This window comes from Pavona decussata, unplaced genomic scaffold (assembly GCF_977016875.1).
Source record: "Pavona decussata unplaced genomic scaffold, jaPavDecu1.1 SCAFFOLD_64, whole genome shotgun sequence".
In the NCBI taxonomy this organism is placed as follows: Eukaryota; Metazoa; Cnidaria; class Anthozoa; order Scleractinia; family Agariciidae; genus Pavona; species Pavona decussata.
Window position 1 is genome coordinate 4,255,815 of NW_028145484.1, and position 9,186 is coordinate 4,265,000.

Sequence of the window (9,186 nt, forward strand, 5' to 3'; positions counted from 1 at the left end):
TTTTACCTCAGCCAGGGCTCGTGCCTTTCTTTCTTCCTGCTCCTTCTTTTTCTTCATTTCGGCGTTCTGGTGTTTCGCTTCCTGTGTACAAAAACGGAAAGAATTAAAGTTGAGTAGACAAGATGGGTTCATCTGAGCTGTTGGACAACATACCGGCTAACAAGTAACACTGACTTACCGCAAACGAAACCAAGAATGCAGCAAACAGGCCGAAAAACTCATCGGACTGAAACTGTTTGGGATCCTCTCCAAACATGGATACTGCTTTGGCGTACTAAACGAGAATGACATAAGAAGGAACTGTCAGTATGTTAACATGGTCTGGTATTTCTCTAGATATTGATTATTCATTTGATTGAGTAACTGACCCACAGACTGGCTGGCTGCTTGACAGAGTACCTGGTTGATAACTGATGGATGGATGGATGGATTTCGACTAAATGACTGACTGGACGATGAATAAATACTGATCGATTGTTCGAACAAACTATTGACTGACTAACTGACTGACTGACTGGCTGGCTGGCTGGCTGGCTGGCTGGCTGGCTGGCTGGCTGGCTGGCTGGCTGGCTGGCTGGCTGGCTGGCTGGCTGGCTGGCTGGCTGGCTGGCTGGCTGGCTGGCTGGCTGGCTGGCTGGCTGGCTGGCTGGCTGACTGACTGACTGGCTGGCTGGCTGGCTGGCTGGCTGGCTGGCTGGCTGGCTGGCTGGCTGGCTGGCTGGCTACCTGACTGACTGACTGACTGACTGACTGACTGACTGACTGACTGACTGACTGACTGACTGACTGACTGACTGACTGGCTGGCTGGCTACCTGACTGACTGGCTGGCTGGCTACCTGACTGACTGACTGACTGTCACTGAACAGAGGGACAAACCGACTTCGTGACCTAACTGGCTGGATGATGGACTGACTTTTCGATTCACAACGTTTCGTAGTTACCTTTTGCTTCATTTCTTTCCAAGAATCGTCCAACTCAGAGAGCGAGAACTGCGCAATTTTCACAAACGAACCCATCGACTCCACAAACTTGTCACCGTGAATACGTTCCTTCTTTTTCTGCTGAAATTCCAGCTCCTATGTAGCGCCAGAAATAAAAAGGAACCATCTCAGAATATCTTCTTATATATCAACTCTAAATCTGAGCTCCCACTTACCTTCTCAACCTCCTTGAGTTCTTTCTTAACGGCAAGCGTTTCGGTCTCTAAATCGTTTAAACTAAAAAAAAAGAAAAATTAAACTTGGTTGATGCCTTAACACAGTTCACACGAATAAAGAGACGAACGTGCAGCGGACTTGATAACGGGTTGCAAATCTACATCATGAGATGTTGTCAAAGAATTATGGTGAATAAACAGACAACAGTGTTCTGCAACTCACTTGACTTTGGCGGCTGTTCTAACGTGCGCTAGCTCTTCTTCCAGCTTGAGGACTTCGGGATACTGAAAGACACAAATTTCAATAAGATTTGAAAATGGCGCGCTTTTTCAAATGAACGTAGATAGTAGCTTTGCGTTCAATGTAGTATTTCTGGACCGAATAGCCTGCAGTGCAGGCGTTTTTCATGGGCGAGCGCTGAATAATAAATTTAGTTCGCGTATTAGAAGGAGGCTAAGGGGGAGGGGAAGGGGGGGGGGGGCAGGAAATGAGAGCGATTCCCTCCTCTCCCCCTCCCCCTCCTTTATTTCTCAGCTAGTCGTCCTCTCCCTTAGGGTCACTTTAGACTCGCTCCAGCCCTCTCGCGCTTCCTCGCCCAAGATGACAGCAACGAAGGATTATTCAGCGCTCCCGCTCCAAAAATACGCCTGCATTGCAGGCTTAGACCGAATGAATGAATGTAATTTTTTGTAAACCAGCTTTCACACTTACCTTTCTTTCCAAGACCATAATGAGATAGTGAAGAAGAGTTATTTTAGTATTTGAGCTGGATTTGGTGTCGATAATCCGGTTCAAACTTGCCAACTTGAAACCTAAAAATCAAACGAAAGGCCCAACTTTAAAAATGTACGGGTAGCTGCCTCTTAAGGTATAAACAAGTCCCCTTGTCTTTTTCATTGGGGAAACCAGCTAGGCAAACGTAGCTCCTCTCTTTCCAAACTCTCTTGTCTACCATGTCACTCGTGAGTTCTAATAGGCTAGAAAAGATCGTTTGACCTCTCGGAAAAAAATTTCAATCCCGCGGAAAAAAGATGCCCTTGGTAACACCCATATATTTAGATAACGAAAGCCATAAAGTAGCATAACGGAAAGAATAGCAAACTACTTCAAGTCCCAGGAAACAAAACCAATGCGCATGAAAGCTCTTACCCGAAGCGTTTCCTCTCGCTCCTCTGTTCATGTAGTTACCAAAGGCGAGAACAACTTCGAGCAATATTCTTAGTCTTGGACTTCTTTGAAGTTCTTTGGAAGCCTCTAAAACGGCTACCAAGGAAAAGAAAATAACATTAATAAAATGTGAGTTATGAGAGAGAAATTTCCGAGAAATAATTCAAATGAATCTATAGGCGAAAGAAATACCTTGCACTCGTGGTTTTACTTCACCCATTCTCTCGGGGAATCTTTTTTTGTAAAACAGGGACTTGAGCCTTTGCTCATAATGAACAATTCTGCACGAGAATAAAGACCACTGTCAGTCAGTATGCAAACATAACTGATACCGATACCCGCATTTATGCAACAAAACCCGATCGCCAAGTGTCTTCCTTCTGGCGTATTTCGCGTCTTCCAAGTATCAGTACACCTTCGGGGATATTTTTAGATGTCTTTCTTGTACCAAATAAACCTTTTGGCGTATTGTTTAAATGTCTTCCTTGTTCGACATACGTCTTTTGGCGTGAATGTGAATGAATGTAAACTTTATTTAAACACAGGTTGTACGTTGTCTCCTAATACGTACTTAGGTTAGTACGCACAGTTTATGACTATGCGGGGAAAGCACATCTTAGCAAGGGCTATTGGATTCCATAAAGAAAACTGGGGGGAACCAAGAATTTTTCAAAGATAATTAAGCACCAATAATTCTATACAATGTATTTCCAAATCGAAGCTTAATTATCTCTGAAAAATGCAGGGTTACCCCTAATTTTATTTTTCGATTCACATAATACTCGCTAAGATCTGGTCTCCAAGCAAACGGCGCAAAAATGTCAGTTTATAAAGAAACAGAGATGCGTAGAACGTATGCACAGTAACAGATATTCCAGCCTCATACGCAATTTGAGGAATTATGTAAATGTTCTTCAAAACGAACTACGTTTTGGGTTTTATAAATAATTTTATGCCTGTGGAGTAAATTCTTACCTTGACATGTCGTATAAAAATCTATCCGCTCTAGCAAACTGCTCGATATTTTTGTTGTGGGAATTCAGCAAATTTTTCTCGTCTGATGTGGGAACATACTTCAGAAGCTATAAACAAAGAATCAGCAAGCAAGCATTAATTAACGGTCGCCACATAATGCCGCGTAACTACCAACGACAGACACTCAATTCCGCCAGTACGCTGTGAGTACAGGTTTCTTGATTGTCACTATCTGTCAGCGGGGAATTACATAGCCTACGTGTAGCTGTACTCACCCCTCCCCCCCCCGAAGAAAGGGGGTAGGTACGGCTACACGTAGGCTAGGACTGATTACATTCGCCCGCCAGCACACAGGAAGACCAAGAAAAAACCGCGCGCAGAACATCAGCCCAGTTACCTTGGCCGAATGTCTCGCGTTAGTAAATTCGTCGGGCATAAGTTTTATGCCAGTCGTCCCAAGCGAATTTGCCTTGCAGCTGATATAACCACTACAAGGGTAAGTTGGAACAAGCTTGAGAAAGGTGCACAGAACAAGACGCTTCGGCCAGACTTGTTTGCGACAGTATGTCCCTTTATTTAGGACTGACTGGCGAAAGTAATTTAGTACATTAGACAAATTTGATGGAAGCCTCAGATTGCGAACTTTAAAGTTTCATGTCGTAGAAGTTCCACGGCAGGAATCAAAACATGGCTAATACCTGTTCCACCATATCCTTTGACAGCTCGTCATTTTCATCAACGGAAAGAATGGCCGCTGTTATTTCTTCATCAGTCATCTTCAACTTTGTGAGGAGAATACCGCAATTCTACAGGAAGACATTAACAAATATAAGTACTGTTGTACATCAAAAGAGATTAGACGCAGACACTAAAGAGCTAATCAACATCAGCCTCGTTCCCAGGGCCTGGGCACGCGGGAGCGAGGTTCACACCGCACCTGCGCACGTCTGCTGTCAATCAGTGACATTTCTTTTGGTCTGGATACACTGTCAACAACTTCCTTGCCATCTTTCTAAATTAGGATAAACACGACCAAGTTAGCATCACATTTTCAGGACCATCATGTAACCATTTTTATCCTCACCAAGGTTAATCTTTCACACCGGTTTATAATGTGCTCTTGTCAATCTTTCGAGTTCTGTTATTTAACATCAAACCAAGTTAGCATCGCATTTTCGAGAACATATTTTAGAAAATGTAATCCTTTTTTATGTTCGCCATCCTTGGTCTTCCTCATTTCCCAGTTTGTCCTGTTCAAATGCCGACCGAATTTCTCCAAAATTCAACCCATTTTTGCTGGGTGTCAGTAATCCAACACAAAACACATTTTCATGAAACCTTATATATCAAATTCCTTGTCCATACCTCTTTCCTTTGATAAGCAGAGAACATTCTATCAAAATCTTCAAAATCCATGACTGCAAACACCTGAAAGTTTTAAAACACCAAGCTGAGAAAAGGCTCTGTGTCCGCTACAGTAATTAACTAGCATAAATACTGTAAGAACCTTACAACTTAAAGATGTTTGAATGCAAGTGCTTAAAACAAAACGGTAGTAACTAAGAATCTTACCTTTGCATCGTCAATGTCTGTCCAAACTGTGCCTTTTATTTTTGACTAAAACACGAAACAAACAAAATGTGTTTTTTTTAAACGTTTCATGAAATTACAGATGAAGTATGAGCCCATTCAAACTTTCCATTCCTTCATTATATAACAACAGGGTGTCCGCAATAGCGGGGCCACGGTGTCCTTAACAGCAGGGTGCTCGCAAGGGGAGAGTTGACTGTATGTTTTTCCATTATGAATTCCATCTTAACATTGTCAGCTAAAAGTATCCCATATCGTGGATCTAATTGGTAAATTACACTTTATCTTTTTACAGCACATAGCAAAGGACGTCCACGCATTTTTTTTTTACAATTTTTTGTTGGAGTAGTAACTTACATCAGGTAATTTAGCCCAGTTGAATGACTTGAGTGGTTGAGACGGCTTGGGTGCTTTTCTATTTGGTTGTTTGCCAAAGCCAAAGAATCCTCCATCCGTTTTGCTTCCAGGGGGAGGGGGTGGGGCTGGACCACCTGGAGGTCCACCTGGTGGGGGTGGTGGGGGAGCACCTCCTGGAGGGGGTGGGGGTGGGGGAGGTGCAGGTGCTCCTGGTGGTGGGGGAGGAGGGGGTGGGGGTGCTACACCAGTCATCGGTGAATTCTTTGCAGCTGCTACAGCACTTGTAAGGTTGGAAATTTTAGCGTCATCGGGTATTGATGATCCAACTCCTTTCAACATTTCCTCTAACTTGAGTCTTTCTTGACCTACAAGCTCAATCTGGAAAGAACGAGGCAAACGTTAACCAACAAACAAGAGTTGCACATTAATATCTTTGAAATGGTAAAAGATGCAGCCACATGGTCAAATGTTGCATACAATGAATGCCACCCCTAAGATATCTTTACACTGCATACAGAATCACAAACAACAGTTCTTGAGGTGGATATGCATTGCTTATACGCCTGCTCATGAGGTCGTGGCCTGACATCGGACATCAACTCAAAGGAGATGGATGGATAACTTAATTTAACACGGTAAATTTATCAGAATAGAGAATAACAATTTACGAACTATATCCTAAATATACTATCTATAAACTTTTACTTTAAGATTTCAAAACTACCTTAGAAAGGAAAAAAAAACTACTATCTTACATGAACGCCATGTTTCAAGGAAAATAATTAGTCACTAAAGAGGCTGTATGAGTATAGCTGACGACAGAAGTAATTTATTGATTCTGCCTGCCGCAAATCGGAGTGTAAGCTGTTCCAAAGAGTTGAGGCCTCACTGTGTTATCGTGTTGTAACAAGCTAAGCAAAGGGTCACTACAGATTTTTAATAAATTCATTCCATATATCTACTGTTTGTTCTTTGTATCAAATGTAATTCAAATTACAGTTTACCTACCTTTGAGTTTGCCTCATTCAGTTTAGTTTCCTGTTCGCGTATCTGTCGCATTGCCTCTTCACGCTCTTGGGATTCTCTCTCAAGTTTGACAGACATTTTATCAAATGCCTCCTTCAATTCTTCCTGTAATTATGAAAATGAGTACACGGATGAGCAATGCACAACAAATTTGTAATAAGAGGGTTTGCATAACAACTCAGATTTGTGCAATTAAGTTACCAGTATGAGTGAACTTCACAATAAATGATGGGCCCACTACCTTATGTTTCATGACATTGAAATTGAAATTGAAATTAAGTTACATTAATTTCCATTTTTGTCTCTTCAAGAATGGTTAATGACTTTGCGAACCACAGTTAACATAATTATATGATTTTTCTTGCATTTCACCTCATATAAAACTTTGACAGCAGTTAGTTTTTAGCAGCATAAAACGTGACTTATGTGATCATATAATAGAGAGAGTTACGTTTATGGCAAATGACAGAAATGACCACGTACTATGTTTATCCTTCATTTGCCACTCACAGTTTTCAGTTTCTCAGTAAAATTGAGTAGTTTTGCGTTATCATGGAAGGACAGAATTGTTCTGCACTATTCTCATCTATGTACTCATTTATTCGAGAAAACATAAACGTGAATCTTGTATTTGCTGTAAACACAATTCTTAATCCCTCTAATCACTTACTAATTCTTGTTTCTTGCTTTCCACTTCTCTTTCTCTCTTTTGAAGCTTGCCTTTTAGACTTTCAACTGCAAGGACAACAAATTGCAGTTTAAAACTTACTGTATAAACAAACTATTATTTTTAAAGGCTTAATCAATTTCTCACCATCTTCTCCTAATTCCTCCCTACGCAATTCATCTTCATGCAGTAACCTGCCAAAATAACATAAATATTCAAATAAATTTAACTTCAGAAGGTTGTAATAAGGAAGTTAGAACCAACACAACTTGAATTGCAACTGCACGTCAAGTACATATATAAACTAAGATATAAATGTCTCAATCAAAACACAGCCTGTGAATTCTTGTCCACTGTAGCAATGGTTTCACATGGTCACCAACATAATTATGGAGATCTACATGTTTGTTTTTTTTTTTTCATTTAGCTAACCTTAAAGTTAGCTGTTGTCGCTGGACACTGCTTGGGTTACTTTTTTCATGTTGTTAAATAACCTTTAGAACCAAAACCACAAGAAAATAACAAACAAAAAAACAAGGGTAAGATGCTTAAAAACAAATGCTGAGCATAACTGCCAATCCTCTTTGGGGAAGTGGTAATAAAGTATGTAATGTAATTTCATATGTTCAACCTGTTTCAAGGTCTGATAACAACCAGCATTAAAATCTAAGCAACTTCTCGGGGAAATCTACAAAAACAGCTCATGTTGTTACTAACGTGTCAAGAATATAATTGACATTGATATCTAATGGGGCAACGTCGGGATCGCTGCCATCATCTTCTTGAACAGCGATCTGCTGGATGACTCTGTCAATCAACTGCCACAGTCGCCGTGCTGTTCCATGATCATCTGCAAGACAAGCAACAGTCTTAGTAAGATTTTGATGATCTCAGTTAGAAATTCTACAAAATCGGCCGGATGTAAAGAATTAAAATTTTATGCAGATCTGCAATAACTGTATACAAATTTATGCACTGGATCAATTTTTTCAGCCTAGCTAGCACCAAGGCCTCAGCCAGAATGCTTCCCTGGGCTTCCATGCCACTCTTACAAGTGCAGAAGAAATACATGGAAAATGCTGACATAACTTTTCAAAAGTTATGGGGGAATATGGCTATGGGATGCCTCCACCACAGTGATTGGCTAAAAGCATTGCTGGAACACTGAAAATGTACAACAAATACAACAGAATATTGAAACAAAAAGAATGAGAAACAAACTCACTTGGAACCAGAAGCATATGATGCAGAACAGATAACAAATGAGGGTAGGCTGATGTGGTTGACAACTTTCTCCTCAAAACATCAAACATGCAAGTGGCACTCCGCAGATCAATGTAAGGCTTCAAAATAAAAATGATAACTTGGATTAACACTGCAAGTATACTTAATGTTTTTTTTTAAGCAGAGCACCTACATTAGGCATTTCACACAGTATTAAGATGACAGCCAAACACAAATACCTGGCCATATCTTCTAGAAAGTTCCTTTTCATCATCATTTCTCACAATGTCAAAAAAGTTCAAATGTCTGGAAAGGAAACAAACTCAATAAGAGCTAAATTCATTTTCACTCTTACTATATACTTCATTCACTTCAAAAAATGCAAGAGAAAATGTATAACACAGTGCCAAAACAAAGAAAACCAAACAAATCACTTCATTTAAGTGTCAATGGAATTTGGAAATTTTGACCAACACAATAATGCACACCAGTTTGAAACACAGTAGAAGAATAGACAAACCTATCAAGGGTTGCATTTTCTAATGTACGTAGCTTTTCAATCACTGGTTCAATTCCAAGCATAAGAAACTCAAATCGAAGATGAATGCGAAATTCAAGATGTTCCTGAAAAAAAAAAAATTGACAGTCACTAACATGAAGTTAACTGCCTCCTTGGATAGATCATTAACCCTACCCCCCTCTCCTTGGACAAATTGCCCCTCCCCCCTCCAATTTTTGGATACATGTGGATCTTTACCTTTCAACACCACTCCTTGGATAAATCAGATTTGTCCTCACACCTCCCTCCAAGGATAAATAGTTACCATTCACCCTTCCCCCTCCTAGGGATAGATGATCTTTACCCCCTCAGCACCCCTGCCACCCCACCCCTCCCCCCCCCCTCTCCATAGATCATTCTCACATCAGGTACATACCTGTATACACCAATTGCCAAACATTTAAATGCTCTACCTAAACTCTTTAGAAGGCTCTTTTATTCTCATTCCGACCCTCTTCTGGA

At 40.7% G+C, this 9,186-nt stretch overlaps 1 protein-coding gene across 1 annotated transcript in view; it reads right to left on the reverse strand.

Annotated features, from left to right (window-relative positions):
• Positions 1-9,186, reverse strand: part of LOC146478576 (disheveled-associated activator of morphogenesis 1-like) — a 20,602-nt gene that overhangs the window by 3,543 nt on the left and 7,873 nt on the right. The window contains exons 10-30 of the mRNA XM_085112155.1: positions 8,686-8,789; positions 8,405-8,471; positions 8,167-8,284; positions 7,659-7,791; positions 7,089-7,135; positions 6,945-7,009; positions 6,257-6,379; positions 5,249-5,626; positions 4,874-4,918; positions 4,667-4,729; positions 4,239-4,313; positions 4,000-4,107; positions 3,302-3,408; positions 2,519-2,607; positions 2,309-2,422; positions 1,871-1,971; positions 1,382-1,443; positions 1,159-1,219; positions 944-1,078; positions 179-274; positions 7-81 (exon numbers count right to left, since the gene is read on the reverse strand). Coding sequence (XP_084968281.1) covers positions 7-81; positions 179-274; positions 944-1,078; positions 1,159-1,219; positions 1,382-1,443; positions 1,871-1,971; positions 2,309-2,422; positions 2,519-2,607; positions 3,302-3,408; positions 4,000-4,107; positions 4,239-4,313; positions 4,667-4,729; positions 4,874-4,918; positions 5,249-5,626; positions 6,257-6,379; positions 6,945-7,009; positions 7,089-7,135; positions 7,659-7,791; positions 8,167-8,284; positions 8,405-8,471; positions 8,686-8,789 — 2,166 coding nt within the window. The remainder of the gene's footprint in view (positions 1-6; positions 82-178; positions 275-943; positions 1,079-1,158; positions 1,220-1,381; positions 1,444-1,870; positions 1,972-2,308; positions 2,423-2,518; positions 2,608-3,301; positions 3,409-3,999; positions 4,108-4,238; positions 4,314-4,666; positions 4,730-4,873; positions 4,919-5,248; positions 5,627-6,256; positions 6,380-6,944; positions 7,010-7,088; positions 7,136-7,658; positions 7,792-8,166; positions 8,285-8,404; positions 8,472-8,685; positions 8,790-9,186) is intronic.